This window comes from Alosa sapidissima, chromosome 9 (assembly GCF_018492685.1).
Source record: "Alosa sapidissima isolate fAloSap1 chromosome 9, fAloSap1.pri, whole genome shotgun sequence".
In the NCBI taxonomy this organism is placed as follows: Eukaryota; Metazoa; Chordata; class Actinopteri; order Clupeiformes; family Clupeidae; genus Alosa; species Alosa sapidissima.
Genome location: NC_055965.1, coordinates 1,173,710 through 1,190,097, shown reverse-complemented (window position 1 = coordinate 1,190,097; position 16,388 = coordinate 1,173,710). Strand labels below are relative to the sequence as shown.

The 16,388-nt window shown below is 40.7% G+C and overlaps 2 protein-coding genes across 4 annotated transcripts in view; both read right to left on the bottom strand.

Annotated features, from left to right (window-relative positions):
- The window catches only part of tpcn3 (two pore segment channel 3), a 29,495-nt gene extending 17,479 nt beyond the window's left edge, over positions 1 to 12,016 (bottom strand). The window contains exons 1-10 of one of the 3 annotated variants that reach the window (XM_042104752.1): positions 11,394 to 12,016; positions 10,701 to 10,783; positions 10,500 to 10,617; positions 10,187 to 10,315; positions 9,258 to 9,374; positions 8,898 to 9,016; positions 8,625 to 8,726; positions 7,869 to 7,995; positions 7,506 to 7,749; positions 5,442 to 5,586 (exon numbers count right to left, since the gene is read on the bottom strand). In XM_042104752.1, coding sequence (XP_041960686.1) covers positions 5,442 to 5,586; positions 7,506 to 7,749; positions 7,869 to 7,995; positions 8,625 to 8,726; positions 8,898 to 9,016; positions 9,258 to 9,374; positions 10,187 to 10,315; positions 10,500 to 10,617; positions 10,701 to 10,783; positions 11,394 to 11,489 — 1,280 coding nt within the window. In that variant the 5' untranslated portion in view covers positions 11,490 to 12,016. Of the gene's footprint in view, positions 1 to 5,441; positions 5,587 to 7,505; positions 7,750 to 7,868; positions 7,996 to 8,624; positions 8,727 to 8,897; positions 9,017 to 9,257; positions 9,375 to 10,142; positions 10,316 to 10,499; positions 10,618 to 10,700; positions 10,784 to 11,393 lie in introns of those variants that run through there. The other 2 variants (XM_042104753.1, XM_042104755.1) reach the window with 2 other exon arrangements.
- Positions 12,017 to 13,403: 1,387 nt separating this feature from the next.
- pgap4 (post-GPI attachment to proteins GalNAc transferase 4) lies at positions 13,404 to 15,882 on the bottom strand. The gene is made up of 2 exons (XM_042104756.1): positions 15,555 to 15,882; positions 13,404 to 15,262 (listed from the first exon to the last, which is right to left on the bottom strand). The coding sequence occupies exon 2, from the start codon at positions 15,094 to 15,096 to the stop codon at positions 13,903 to 13,905; it is 1,194 nt and encodes a 397-aa protein (XP_041960690.1). The 5' UTR covers positions 15,097 to 15,262; positions 15,555 to 15,882; the 3' UTR covers positions 13,404 to 13,902.
- Positions 15,883 to 16,388: the final 506 nt, after the last annotated feature.

Below are 16,388 nucleotides of genomic sequence, written 5' to 3'. Positions count from 1 at the left end.
CACAAATGACATTTCATGCAACAACAGTGAATTTTTCATGTAGGCCTAGGCTAGTTACTGTAATTGGGTTCGTGTATTTTTTTCGTTCATTCAATTTCCGGTTTTGAAACAATAATAAAATTGGTCATTTTAAATATTGATGACAATGTGTTCAAACGGAAAACGAGCCATATTTCATTTAATTTAGCCCTCAAAAGTAGAATGGTGTGTTGTTTCATTATCATGGACTATCAGTTTAACAGCAAGAATTCACCATTACAACCAAATGTAGCTTACAAGGGGCGATTTTGCTTTATTAACAACAGGTGAACCAGAAGCATGCATTGTGTAACGTTAACCGGTTAGATCAAGCTAAACATTTCCTCATCTTAAATATAGGCTACTGCCCAGATAGCAAGCAGATATCGGACCACCGGTAGATAGGCTACTTGTTGGCCCAGCCCAGCGGACCGCGGTAGAACCGATGTGCAAAAACTCAGCGGTCCGCCGGCGGCAGCGAAAGCGGTGGGCCGCCGCTAGCCTCTTGCCATCTGGGTGGTTAACTTTGCTGGCTAGCTAGCCAGCTAGCTAGTTCCTATCTGACGAACGAGTAGTGTGACAACGGCGTTCTTATGGAAACGTTGGTGCTGTTGCGAGTTGTTGCACTGGTTTGAATCCACAGTTTACGTGTTGAATTACACAATAAAACGTGTTTTGCAGTAAGTTGCTGGTTTGTAGAATGTTGCAGCTCGCTCAGTCTCGTTGCGAGTCCTGGCTCTCTCTCTGCTGACTGCCTCACTCTCACCGCCAGCAATTTTAAACTGCGTGACGTAATACAAAAAAAACATGGCTGACTTGGAGGTGGGCTGGGCTTGCAACTTACGCTTGTCAATACGTCATCGACACGCCTCTTTATGCAGACAGGATTCGATCCCCATTTCGCGCCCATAGACGAACTACAACCAAAGATTGTTAAGGCGGAGCAAGATACTTCGTCGTAGTTCATGTCTATGGGCGCGAAATGGGGATCGAATCCTGTCTGCATAAAGAGGCGTGTCGATGACGTATTGACGAGCGTACGTTGCAACCGGCCAACAGCAGCTGCATAAATAACTGGCGCACACCTGATATAAGGTTGATTTTCTCCAGACTGGAATGCTCAAAAATGCTAAAAATGTACCTGAAATGTTCAGAAGGGTTTGAGGATCATGAAAACGTGCCCGAAATTCACATTCCTAACTCTATAGAACCAAGACCTTAGCATATGTGGTGAAATTCTGAGCTATGCCCATAGACTTCAATGGAGCAGTCGCTGCCTCTGCTCTGCATAAAGGGGGATTTTGACACCCCCCTCGTGCGATCCGGGTTCCCGGAAGTGGCTCCTGATGAAACATCTTGCTCCGCCTTAACAATCTTTGCTACAACTAAGTATCTTGCTCCGCCTTAACAATCTTTGGCGAGATGCTCCTCAAAAATGTGGAGAATGCAATGTGTGACGAGTCACAGAACTGACCAATGAAAGGACACAGATACAGAGGGAGGGGCGGGACTTCGGAGAGTGAAACTGACAGAGATTAACATGGCGGTAAGCAGTGGAAGCCGGTGAAGCGTTGAAGCTGATCGTGAAGTTTTGTTTTGTGTCCGAAGGAGTGTTTGCAGCGCACTGAACCCGTGTAGACGGCGCTGGAGTGTCTCAATCTGGCAAGTTTGGATGCTCTCCCTCTCCCGCCTCCCTTCGTGAGTATGAGGAACTGGGCATGAGGAATAGGCCTACGAACTGAAGCGTTAATGTGCTTTTCCAACACGACGGAATAATCCCTCACTGAGATTCACATTAAGTGAGACGGACATTTCTGTTGTCGTTTAAAAACACAAACTTTTCTACACGAACTGCGTTGCAACTACACTACGGAATAGGCCTACATGCTGGGAACTATAGCCTTCTCAGTCATATGCATTACGGTAGACTCATTCTGTTTGTTAAGATTTTCTGTGCTAAAAGGAAGGGTTGAGTTTACAGGCTGGTTTTAAGTTTCAACATTTTAGTAGCCTGTTTCAATAAATGCAGCCTTAAGCTGTTTGTCATGTTTTTGTCATGCATTCAAAATGTTAACAATATAAAGTTATTTTGGGGCTCACTGAAAGCCTCTTTTCTTTTGTGATTATTAGTATACATATATATATTTTTGTTGTTGTTTTGTATATTACTTTCTATTTTCATTTTTCATTCAACTAGAGGGTGAAGTGCAAATAAATTCGCTACTTAACCAGTTAATATCCTAGTCTGTTTGGTTTTAGTGGAAGGGTGGGAATTTATAAGGTAGGTGCACATTCACACAATACTGACACGGCCACATAGCTAGCTGCCCCCTGAATAGAGTAAGAACAGTAGGCTAAATGCTAAATTGTAAATGTTCCTTAATGGGTACAGTTTTGCCCGTTACAAATGCAATCAAGCATTTTGGATGATGTGGAGAGACAAGCCGGCAGCAGATTAAATGCTCGAGAGAGAAAAAGATGCGGTTTTAAAGGACGTGCCGACCAAGGCTGCAGCAAGCAGGTGATATTTAGACATTTATTTCACAAAATCCAAGACTAAGAACAGACAGACTATGTAACTGTTACACATTGAGGCCCAAAATATTGAGAATTCTACAGGGAATGTTGAAGACAAAGGAGTGAATAGTGGCAAGAGGCAAGCCGAAGGCTGCTGACAAGGGCCCGACGCTATTGTAAAGCAATTTACAAAAGATTCACTGAACAAAAATGCTGATGTGGTACATGAAAATTTAGCTAAAAATGTGGAGAATGCAAAGCAATCAAGCATTTTGGACGATATATTGGCACAAGCTGGCAGCAGAACAAATGCTCGCTGGCCACCTCCGAGAAAGCAGAGAAAAAAAGATTTAAAACCAGGGCCTAAATTTCAGCGCGGGATTGCGAGTAGGCTATTGCGCATAAATTATTACTAAGTATTGAGCATACTAATAAAAGTCCCGCAACTCTAGCCATCATAATGCGAGAAATTCCCACACATTTTACAGCGCTGTCGGACGTTAATCTAATAATGGAGCGTCCTGAATGCTAGACTGGACAGACCATGCAACTCTGACTTCAATTAAACCCCAAGACACACACACACACACACACACACACACACACACACACACACACACGCGTGCAGGACCACTTTGTGTGTGCCTCTTTGTCTTTGCTCTCTCTCAGCAGGATTTGTCACCGCTGAAGTCAAATTATAGCCTATATAGATGCTTCTACATCAACCACTATCGACAGGAAAGGAAAACAAACGTTTAGCGATCAGGAAGTCAGGAATTTTGCAAACACAGAAGCATGACAGCCTATAACGCGAGAGAACATGGATGTGTTCTCCATTTGAGGAACGTTATAATCGATTGCGGACGTGAACAGACAGCTACAGACACGGAGCATAGTAGGCCTACTTTCACTTTCTGTGCGTATTCACGTGAAAGACATTTAGTAGCAAAACAGCGATCAAATATTACATGGCAGTGAGTTTTGCTTTCAAATGTTTTCATGCATGTTTCATATATGAAAGAGTGTCGGGATTTCCATCCGCTTATTGCATAAGGCATCCGCTTTCATTCATTCATGGAACGTGTGCTGTGCTGCAAGGGAAACCTTATTCCATATAGCCAAAGAGGTCTAAGATTTAGTTATTTTTAAAATTATGCATGAGTTCCTTTTTTTATCAAATTCGTAGGCTGGTGCCTGGCAGCAACAATTGTGTTTAAATGTAGGTTATTGCTTCAGCCTCTAGCTCAGAAAGGTGCTGCGTGCGACTGGTAGCTTGATAGCAACGTGTTGGAGACTCATGGTGTAGCAATGACCCTTCATTGGCAACAACATTAAACCAACCAACAATATAAATGATTAAGAAGAGCTCTTTTATGAGTTGAAACAAAATTATACTGGCTTTTATTTGTCCGAATCTGAGGCCCGGCTATAAATAGAATCCCGGCCATAATTTGAGGATTTAAGTATGCCGATTGTTGGACTTCCTTTAGAATCTTAATCATGTCCATTGAGTCTTTTACGAACGATGGCAGTGAGGTAACATGCGGTTTTAGAAAAGAATCTACAAATGTCGAAATCTTTTCAGTAAGCGAACCGATGCCTGCAATAATATATCTTCCCAGAGGATTCTGGCAGTCTTTATGAATTTTGGGCAGTGTGCAAATGACCGGTGTCGTGGGATGATCAACTTTCTCCAAAGGGTCTAAACATGTATTTTGATCTTAAACCTTTCTTGTGATGTTTCCACCATGTTACTAGTCTTCCTATATGGCATAGCCAATTGTAAATCCTTAAATTCTTATACACTTAACTGTTTTTATATGGATTGCTATTCCATGCATTGATATTTCATGTACTTTGCATAATGTTGGTAGGCAGGTTGGCAGGTGTCTGATTACTAGGCCTCTATGGTCATGTGATATAGGCCTTCCCTACCAGTTCTTATTTGCCTGATGTTGAGATCAAAACGTTGCCTTTTAAAAATAAATAAAGTACCTCTTGGAGCCCATACAGTGTGCAGACCATCTCCTTCTCTTGCTTAGTGCAAGGTGTCAGACACACTGACCACAAGTAATAATTTTCTGGACCAGAAAAACATGTATGTGCAGTTGATGTTCATCAACAATCTAGACTTCCTGACAGGCAGACCACAGGCAGTATGGATAGGTAACGTCACCTCCTCCACACTCAGTTCTGGTGCCCCCCCAAGGGATTTGTGCTCAGTCCCCTGCTGTACACCCTGTTCACTCATGACTGCACGGCCACAGCTCCAACATTATCATGTTTGCTGATGATAATATCATCAACGCACAGATGGAGAGATTCTGCCTACAGCGCAAAGGTGAGAGCTTTGACATCATGGTGCCAGGACAACAACTTGCCTCAACAGCTTGCTGGAGCTGATCATAGACTAAAGTAGCCTACATTACATTGGGGGTTCAGCAGTAGAGAGTCAGTGGCTTCAGATGCTTTCTGCTATGCCATTGAGAATGTTCTGACAAAAGTTTACCATCAAAATTACTTCAAAGCTGTAATATTAAGGTAAAAAAACTTACATAGGATGTCTTTGAACTTTAGCTGGTCCTGATACCAAGAATGTCATTACTAGTAGTGATGTGCCTTGTTATTATGTATGACTGTAAACTTTAAACTTGAACTACTCAAAATCTTCAAATCTTCACCAATCTTCAAATCACTGTGCATTATATTGTAATGTATTGTAAAAAATCTTTCACTGTGCATTATATTGTAATGTATTGTGAAATAATCATTCATTCTCAATATCATTCTGTGCTGAAGGGCTTTCAGTATGTGCAGTGCAGAAGTTAAGGGATACATTTAAAATATAGGTAATATACAGGGGTCCTGAACAGCCAAACAAGGGTTTTCAAGGGAAGCTGTCTCACTTGTGCTGCACTACACGTTGGACAAAACGGCTAGTGCTGGAGTCATAAGCAGCAGGGAACCATCTTTTCAGTGGGTGTGGCCGGGTCTTCATTGTAATAACCTGGATATTCAGCAGATCTGGAAGCTGGATGAACTCCAACTTTCCTAGAAAAGGGAAACAAGAAAGACGAGAACAAGAATAAAAAAATGTTTATTCAACAGGTGTACTATAAAATTGTGTTGTACATGCCTGTTGGTGAATATGATGAATTCAAATGCTTTTTGAAACATTTTGGGCTCAATCTTACACTTTGCGTGGCGCCAGGCGTGACAAGTCTTGTTGCTAGTTTACACTGGCACAATGATCATCATTATTCCATCATGTGCACAAGTTGTCAAATGAACCTTGTGCACCCACAGGCATGTCGATGAAAAAAACGATGGTCAGGCGCATGATCACAATTTGCTATGTTAATGCTACTGACAAAAAAAAGCTGGTCTAAAGTGAAATACACATGTTCTACACCGCTATTTTGAGAGAACACTGTCAAGTCTAACAAGTGGCGAGACCTTAGCAACAAGCCCCTGACAACACTACATAAAAGACTGTGCTGGTGTGCTCGGATGAATGTCTTTAGGATTTTGTCATATTATTGAGGTGTTGCTTTTTTTTGCTTTCAGACATACTAGTCACAACACAAATACAACAATGTTTGAGATCTTCGGTCACTTTTGGCATATAGTTGGAACTGCCCACCTCAATGACCTATGCTAAGCTATGCTAATGGAGGGTACTGTACTTCAGACTGCGTTACTGCAGAGACAAGAAGGGTATGCATCATCTTAACTAACTCTGGGGGAGATGGTGAATGAGCTAATTTCCCAAAATGTTGGCATGTTCCTTTAACAGAGCAAGTATTTTATCTCTTTTGGAGGCGGGAGGTCAGATCCTCCAATCGCCCCTGTAATTCTTTTCACTAAGTTTTATGAAATTGAATCGGTAGCTTTGCATCATCCTGCATCGTAGACTGATAAAACAACAAAACTGCACCGGAGCCGGGGGTAGCTTAACAATAAAAGAAATAACAGTAGCATTAATGGCCAAAGATTTACAGTAACATTTGGTGGTTAGCCTATAGGAGCAGACTTTTGTTACATGATGAAAAAAACATTTTAATTGTATCAATTTAATGATATGTCAAACTTTAAATATATTGACCCAATCTAGCTCTCTCTACTGATAGTTGGACCTCCAGAGCAATTGAAAGCTACCTCACTGTAGTACAAACTGTAGAAACACCGCCATTATTCTGAATTGAATTGTTTTGTCTATAGAAAAAATATATAGTTAAAGGAACAGTATGTAAGAAATGTATTTCAATTAATGGCCCTGATATGTCACTAGACATTAAGAAATCATGTTCATTTCAAATACTTATATCACTGACAACAATAGTCCGGCCAGGACATTGTCATTTAGAAAGTGAAGTTGCAGCCCTCAACTGATGTTGATGTTGTTTTTTGTCATGTCATGTTGTGTTTTGGCCTGATGCGCCACCCTCTACCTATCGACTAATCACAAAGTCAGTAGTGTTTCGGCATCCGGGTTGGCAACCTCGAGTCAGGGGTGAAGTGGGAGGGGATACACCGCTCTACAGTAATTTGAAAGTGATTGCAGTACCAGTTTTGGCCACAATCTTACATATGGTTCCTAATAGTTTACATGTGTATTTTTATAGGATGTTATTGAAACTTTACCATTACTGTGGGTGAAAAAACGTAAAGTGTACCAAACCATTGGCATATTGTACTATTACAGCCCAACACACGGAACCAAACCCCTAATACCAGCAGTGAGAAGAAAAGATGGCTATTTGGTTTAAATGAACCAAGACAGCCTCTGAATATACTCTACTGTAGAATAATCATATATTATTTTCATTCATCACAAATCTGCAGTGTGTATACCATTCAACAGAATTGATGACAGACTTTGATCATATTCATGATGACCTACTTAAATTATCAATAAATATGTAACAGCTTTTTGAAGAAACATTGAACTTGGATGCTTGTGTTCTGACCTATGTAACCTTTGTTGTTGTCATCAAAGACACTCCACAGAAGCTCTCTGTGGGCACTGCTGATGCCAGGCTGGACCAAACACACCAGCTGGTTCCAATGGGCCTTGCTCACCACTGGTTCTTGCCCCAGACCAGACTGTTGAAGCACAGAAAAGGCCAGCAACATCTTCCTCCTTTTGGCTTTCACAAGCTGCCGTACTTCCTCCTGAAAATTACAAACAATGTAGATAGACTGATGGAAAAACTGCAAAAGCCACATTTTAGACCATTCTACCCTCAGTTGTACACATTTCACATTTTTGAATCCACAGAATATTTAAGATAATTTATACACCTGTCATTTTAACTCTAAACTTACTTTACCTTTAAGTATTTTTTGTAGTTGTTGTATACAACCGCAAGGAAGACCGACATGAAAATATAGGTGTTTATGAGGATATACACAATGAAGAAAATAGCAAAGAAACTACTGTAGTTGTATGCTGGCATCCTATAAAGAAATACAAAGAGAGAATGTGTTATAATTGTCCAGAGAACAATATTTACTAAGCACTCTTCGGTTTACACTACGCCATTTATAATAACAGTCTATATTCCAAATATGTGGCTGGTTATCAGATGGCTGATCAGTGGCTGATTTATAGCCTACTCCTCCCTTGACAGACCCAACAGTATGGTGTGAATTATGTTCTTTAACTTCTCAAGCGCCTTCAACGCTATCCAGCCTTGACTACTGAAGAATATATGAAGAATATAATAATATGAAGAATAAACAGGGAGACATGCAGTTGAATGCCCCCATGGTGACATGGATTGAAGATTAGCTGATGGGCAGACCACTGTTAATGACGTTACAGAGCTGTATGTCTGCTCTTCTGGTGTGTAACATGAGGCCCCACACTATCTGTGCTATCTCCCTCCTGTTCAGAATAACTTTTAATCCTGTCATTCACAAACATTGTCAGATGGCGCTGCCATTGTTGGATGCATAGGAGTGTTATCTACATGCTAAAACAAGATGTGAATGCTGTTATGTATAGCCCCATGCATATACACACACACACACACACACACACACACACACACACACAGCTTTAATAACTAAAATCCAACTCTTACATGACATCTGGGCTGTTGGCAGTGGTGACTAAAACATAAAGATCAAAGACAATCTCCAAGTAGTTGGTAAAATACTTGATTCCTTCCACTGTTTCAAGACCCCTAGAAAACATAGACACCTGTTAAGACTGAAAATACAAGTACCATACAACATTTGTAGGAGATCATTGTGAACAAAACCAGGATGCTGCTATCAAACAAACCACACACACACACACACACAGCATGATCAAGTCATTTTTGGAGTGAGATTTACAGGAGAAGCTGACTTGCCTTTTGCCAAACAGTTTCAGGGCCATGAGGGAGAACATTAGCACACTGAACATGAACAGGAGGAAGACATAAAAGATCTGTGGCAGGGCATTACGAATGCTCCGGAATGCCCGACGCAGCTGAAGAGAAAACAGTAATGTCAAAAAATAAGAGCAGACTATTTCAATAGGAACACCTCTGAAAAGGCACATTATGATTGATTGTCATGTGACATTATGATGAATTATCTTCTCTAAGATAAGGAATGTCTGTATTAAATGCATAAAACACTAGTGCATCAATAACAACAAACCAGTATTAGACATGCATACTGTAATAAGAACAAGTTCTTGAATGTGAAGAGTAGTTTGTTATTTAGACCTGTCGACCCTCTGTAATGTTTACAAGCAGAAGAGGTCTGAGGACTCTGGACCAACGAACTCCAAAATGTCCAGCAGTTTTCAAACCCACATATATGATCATATCAATCAGAGAGAGCTGAGAAATAGAAAGAGCAAGAAATAAATGTACGAGTCAGATAACAAAAAGAAACATTCACTAAAAATATATTAAAATATCTAGTACAGAGCCCCCAATGGACCATGTGGGAATTCCCTTTTCAGAGGTGGAAATATATTTTTAGAGCTCCTTTTGCGTTCCCTTGAAACACTTTTGCGTTCCCTCGCAAAGTCAAAAGTATTGCGAGGGATTGCAAAAGGGGCTCTAAAAAGATCATTCCCACCATGGTCCTTTGGGGGCTCTGTAAATATCTACACCAACAGCATGACTGGAAATCATTTTCTAGATTTTCTAAGAGTGAATTGTGTGCAATTCAGACAACATAACACACCCTGAATGAATACCACACATTCTGGTTGTTAACTATGGTGAAAAGTGCTGAATAGGTTTGACAAAAGGCCAAAGTTCAATGAACAATGCACTCCTCAGCATATTCCATGTGTTTGCAATAAAGTTTCCTGTGGTGTGCTAAGAACCCGTATGACAAAAAACATAGAAGTCATACAGAAAATGATTCAAGTAGGCTGAAATAATGCTTTGCAATACTGATTCTGGTGTATTGGCTAAGTATAAAATATATTCATTAAATGGGTGTGCTTTTGGAATAGAGCATCCATATAAAATACATTTAACTGCAATTAAAACTGCATGTCTGACCCAAAATGCAAACCCTACTGTCAGCATTTTGTGTGGCACATTTGTGATTCGTCTGTACGTGTCACTACAGGGTAGTCCCGTCATACTCACTGTGAACATCACATGATGGGAAATACAGTGTTATAGGTCCTTACTGAAATGATGACAATGATAAAAATGTTCTTCGGGTCCAGCCAGAACTTCTCACGGGGAATGACTTTAGCATAGTGAGTGAGTCTAGCTGTGAAAGCCATTAGGCATATGAGCTCAACAATGGAGGAGGCCTGGAAGACAGGGGGTGGGGTGGGGTGGGGTGGGGGGATTTGTGTCAGAAAAGGGACATCCATTTCCTATGTGCACAAATGAAAACCAATGGAGTTTATTTGCTATATTACATGAAACTGAATTGTTGTTAACTTGTTTATGGCATCATATTGTTGTTGTGTGTTAATTAGCCTAATTGTTTACCCATATTGGCATATCAGGAATCAGTGCAGGCTCTTCAATCGCAGCTAGCCCTAGGTCCACAATTATGAAGAGATAGATAAGGACTTGCAAGCCCCAGTGGTTGTAAAACTTATAGAGCCTGACAAAACAAATAAAAAATGTCATCCACATCTTTCCTTCACCATCATTATACAAACGTTTTGGTGGTTGAGCATAGCCTACCTGACTGCTTGCGGAGAGGCATCAAAGAAGATGTTCCTATTGTATTGGGCATCTGAGACATACACTGCTGCAAGGTCAAAGTCCTGTCATATGCAACATAGCCTACATATTAAAGTAAATTCCTAATTGCTACAATGCTACAATTTCATATAGGCTATGACTCCAGCGCCATATTTAACTATCGAAACTCTGACCGTTTGAAGACCACTTCAGTTAAGTCTAGTTAGTATACTTTGCATAGGCTATTCCTAGGCTAAATCCTGGATAGACGGATTTCATTGCACCTCCGAGTCGATTACAAGAAATTGCAATGGGCATCAATGATGGACAAGAAAACTGATACAAGGCTACTACAGCCATGAATAATGCTCATTTAGTTTCAAACTGCGAATTTGTCAGTGCGGAGTGGGGGGAAGGTTTACAGGGTGATAGAAGAGGTGGCATGCAGGATGTAGGCTGCTCAAGATTTAAAAACGCAACGCAACGCAATACAACGCAAATCAAAGGCCTTTAACATCCACATTTGATAGTCATGCTAAATAGCCTATGTTGAAGGCGAAACTTTGACATCTGCAAATAAACATGTCCATGTAACACAGAACCGTGGTGGGCCTAGCACCAACCTTTTTAATTAAGGTCACAGATAACAATGTCCAAAACCTGGGGTAGCCTACATCTATCTGCCGTACTCACATATTTTGTCTTGGAATCGACATCTGAGTTAGTGTTAACCCCATGGTCCTCTGCAGCCTCGGACTCTCCTTTTTCGGTCTTCCCGGTCTTAGACATTCTTCAGGCTGCACAATAACAGCTCTAGCCTACTCTTAAGCACTTTTTCAAAGTTATCTCATGAGCTACCGAGGTGACGCCTCAAAGTCAGCACGCGAACAGCTGGAATGAAATTCTCTTCCAGGATGAGCGCAGTTCCCGAAGTAGCCGGCTGCAACTCTTGCAACGATCAATTGTTGCGTCTTTCAGGAGGATATTTAATAGAGTAGCCTGAAGTAATTAAACGTTGCCCTGTCTTTTCTTTGCAGCTTTGGGAAAATACTCCATTATAATTCATGCGGCTGAAAGGGCAAAATTTTTGCTCTGTAGCTTACTGTGATTTCCGTCATGTGACGGAAATAGCGGAAAAGACTGAGAGAAAGATTCGGATGGTCAGCATTTCACCAGGCCTATAGGTAAAATTATCGCAGAGTCAGATAAAGGCTTGCTGAAAGTATAACTGTTCATTTTCTTAAATAGGCTACGCAACAGTTCTAATTAACTGCTGATGTAGCTTATCTCTGAAGTTGCCACACCACAGGGAACTGGGAGTCTTCAAACTGACATTTTCTTACAACAACTTTCATCATAGTAAGTAGACACGTAAACAGCCCTTGAATGATATGAAGCAATGATTTAAGAATTTTTGCCGGACCGGTTTAGTGTTCTGATTGGATGATCTAAATGAATGGTCCCCTGATGAGAGATCTCCCGATTAAAAAAAAAAAAACCTATGGGAAGTGACCAAACCTTCAAACGCAACATGCCCTCTAGAGCTGTCGTCACCTTACCACTTCCTTTCTTCCAAGATGCTACAACCATTTAATTTCAATCATGCTCCTCTTGCATAAATGTGCACACAATTCTACTTCATCAACCAGTTAATCTTTAGTGCCCCCCAACATTCAAATATCTTATAGCCTGCACCATATTGCTATGTAGCATAGTAATTAAATACACCATTTGAAAGCTTTGACTCTTGGGAATCCATAAATGACAACTTTTTTTCATGTACAATCAGTATAGTGCTTTACATTCTCGGATTAATCTTATTATGTCTCAATTAAATTTGATCCAAAATGCCCCCTCCCCCTCCTCGGCTTTTGGTGCTACCCTGACCTCTGGCTGCAGTCAGTGTAGCTGATATGTAGATGCAACATATTGGGTACTGAAATATTCACAAGAATCCATAGAAATTGAATCTTCATGTTGTATTATCCAATATTAGTTGTACAGATGTATAGTCTATCTTATACACACTTATTGAGCCAACAAAGTAAATGCAGAAATAGAGACTTTTTTGAAATTATTCCATATTTTTGTGTAGTCAGTCTATATCAGAACACCTTACATACAAACTAAATAGTCCACAAGAAACCTCAAAGTGTTACCTTTCATTTGAGACCAGGATTATGCTTCTACACAAAGGGGTTCATGTGCAGTAAAGCATTTGATTATCAGTATGCATTTTGGATAACAAAAAGTCCAATGGGGAGTTTCCATGGGCATTTTACAAAACGCATGAACATACCTTGGCAAATAATGGTCTAAAGCACTCATATTTTCATTCTATATTGATCTACTTTTGCACACAGCTTCACAAGACCTGGTGCCAGGGCTCAGTTGTGTTTGTAAGTAATATCAAGTGACCTAGAGGGCTGAAATGTGGTCAGTTCAGAGATGCTTGTAATCCAGCAGAAACTACTAAACTATATTCTAACCTCTGTAACTCTGTGTCAGTACATCACAGTTATTTTGACTGTTTCTTACGAAAACTAGGTTCTCAGCTTTCTTCTTTCTTTCAAACATTTGATGGTAGGCCCCAAAAGAGGTGGGAACAATGCCCTCATAAATAGGCACAGTGCAATTTCATGCAAAAACTAGAAATTTGCATTGGAATTCATGTGGTTAATCAATAGACATTGTGCCTTTCACTTTGAGGAGTGTTAGATACTTTATTTTCTGGAGGGGAAAAAACAAAGCTTGATAAATACATGTTTAGGCTACTTAAGGCTCATTCATGCAAAATACGTTATAACATAGTAAAATAAAATGTATGTTTTGTTAATTATTTCAGTATTAAAAATAAACACACATGTTTAGGCTATAATAATCATCATAGGCCTATGTTTATTTGTCCAATCATCTGCTGTGAATCAACATTTCACAGTTAATGTTATGATAAGCAGATAGAACTCAAGATAAAAACTCGAAATCAATAAAATCAATATAGATAGATATCCACAACCAATATGATACACATATTTCTTAAGGCTTAACTATGACAAAACAATTACAGCCTCCCAAGCCTGACATTTGACCAACTTAGGTTATATCAACAGTTGGACAGACATGCTATTCAGACTTACAAATCATTTGGCCAACCAAGAATTCAATCAAATACAAAACTTTTTTCCCACCACTTCCTATGCATCTATGGCAGCAGCTTGGGACGCAAAGGGTTGCTCCTGACCGAAGAGTATGCCCCAATGTGAGAGATCAGATTAGGCTCTACACTGTGTGCTCTCTCCCCTTGAGTACTTCTGGCAATCTTATACAACACAGTGTCTTTAGCATTTCCTTTGGAACAGGTCACTTGGTCCAAGTAGTCAGCCACCCGTGCAGAGGCATTTCCTGGGTAAAGCATGGCAGGTGTGCAGCACTCTGTTGCAGGAGAAACAGCATAGAGTTGTGGGGAGAGACGCCGCATCTCCAACAAGTAGTGCCTGCCAACCAGCTCCACAGCAACCATGACATACACAGTGAAAAAGAGGAAATGGGAAACTGAGAAGGACAGTAAAATGCGAGAGCAGTACGAGAACATAAAGAAGAAAGCAGACGCCCCTACAAGTCCCAAGCCCACCCACTCGAAAATGCGGTAAGGCTCTGGGTTCCAGTACCTCTGCAGGCGCTCAGGATGGTACAGCTTCACATAGAGAGTGTTACGCGTAAAGGACCGTGAGAGCAAATCTTGGATTACAGAAAAGAAATCAGGTCTTGGCAGTGCATCATCCTCTAACATTAGTACATTTTTTGGTCTCCTCAACTCCCAGCCTTTGCGTAGGCAGTACACATAGTCCTGTTTCTCTTTTTCAAAAGTGTTTAGTCTACCCCTTCTCTTTGATTGCTCTGCTGAGCGCCTCACCACCAGGAACTGTTTTTCTAACAGTGTGGCATCCTCATTTAACAATGGACCAGTTTCCACATCACATACTAGCACCTCAGCACAGGGCCTTTCCCCACAATCCCCAAGCAGAGACAATAGCCGCTGCATCACTTGCAGGAGATAATGGTAGTCCTGGCCCTCTCTGCGTTTTGCTGTGACTACAGTTACTAAAAATTCTGGAAACTCTGGAGCAGATGTTGGGGTAAGAGCTGAAGCTTTTGTTGATGAGGTCATCTCCTGCCAGAAATGTAGTGCTTCTTGGCCTTTATTATAGCTGTCCTTAAGAGCCTCCTCACTCATGGAGTCCAAGTACATGAACTTCAGAAAGTAGTAAGAGTACATTAAACGATGACAACACAAAGGTAGAACTACACCAAATGTCAGAATACACAGGAATAGGCCTTGAATGACTGGGCTCGACCACCTCACATGTCGGGCGATAACAACTCTCCATCGCAGCATTTGTGCACAATTCCATTCCAGGGCATGGAATTCCCTCTCACAAGTTATCAGTTAGGCTACTTGTAACAATAGCCTACTGTGCTAGGTTTTTTTTTTTTTGTCCAGGAAGTGCTCTCTCCAGCATTTCAGGTTTTCAACAAGCTGTTTATTGAGAAACTTCCGCCACCTTTAAGAAAGAAAGAAAGAAAGAACAGAGTGCCATTAGAACGATGTCTTACATTCAACATTACGTTAACCCCAAGTAGGCTAAGCTATTTGATTCCATTTGCCTATCTCACCAGTAAACCTCCTTTCACATGAAGTTGCCTTACTATCGTTAATCGTTACATCTGAAACATGCAGTTCTAACGTTAATTCGAAAGCTCCCAAGCTAATGGCTACGTGATGTTAGCTTGATTTACAGACGTTGATTAGGTGTAAGATATCATCTAAGTTACCATAAGGCGAGGTGAACTTACTTATCTCTGACTCCGTATCGTCTGGCAATAGTGTCCCGGTTGCATGTTAGGCTACGTCTAATGTCTTCAGATGTAAGTTAGCCCTGTTAGCACTTTATCGAACTGAACATTACTCTTGACATATCATAATGCCTTTAGTCAAGAATCGACAAAGTTTAAACTTAACTAAGATATATCTTGGCGTAATCGACACTGTAGTGTTAAAGCACGCTTGGTCTTGAACGAGTACGAGCTTCAACGCCTTAGGAACGCAGATAAACAAACATCTTCCTGCTAAACCATAACTGAAATGTGTGATCTTTCCATAACTTCTGGTGTAGGAGGTGGCCAACAGCGCGTGTTTACGGTAATGTAAAATAAGCCGTAATACTACGATAAAATGAGAACGACCATTATACTAGTTCTGTGTAAACTAAAGGTAAAGCAGCCTATGTTTCAATTTATACTTAAATGAAAATGAGACAAAACCTACAATCTACAAGGAAAATGATAAAGAAAAGAAAAGAAAAGAAAAGAAAAGAAGTATGTTCCTGCTGCCGCTAGGGTAGCTTACGTCTCAGAGCTATTGGGGGACGTGTCGACGTGTCCCCCTCAATATTCAGATGTGACCAAAATGCCCCCCAATATTCGGACATAGAAAAAAAAAAGGGTAAGACTATTTGCACCCCTGGTACAATTAGCAGTGTATGCTATTCGTACCCTGGTGCAATAAGAAGTGAATTCTATTCGTACCCCGGTGCGTGTGTCCTAGTACCCCGTCTGGTACAAATATCAATGTATGCTATTCGTACCCTGGTGCACACAGCAATGTGTCCTATTAGTACCCTGTCTGGT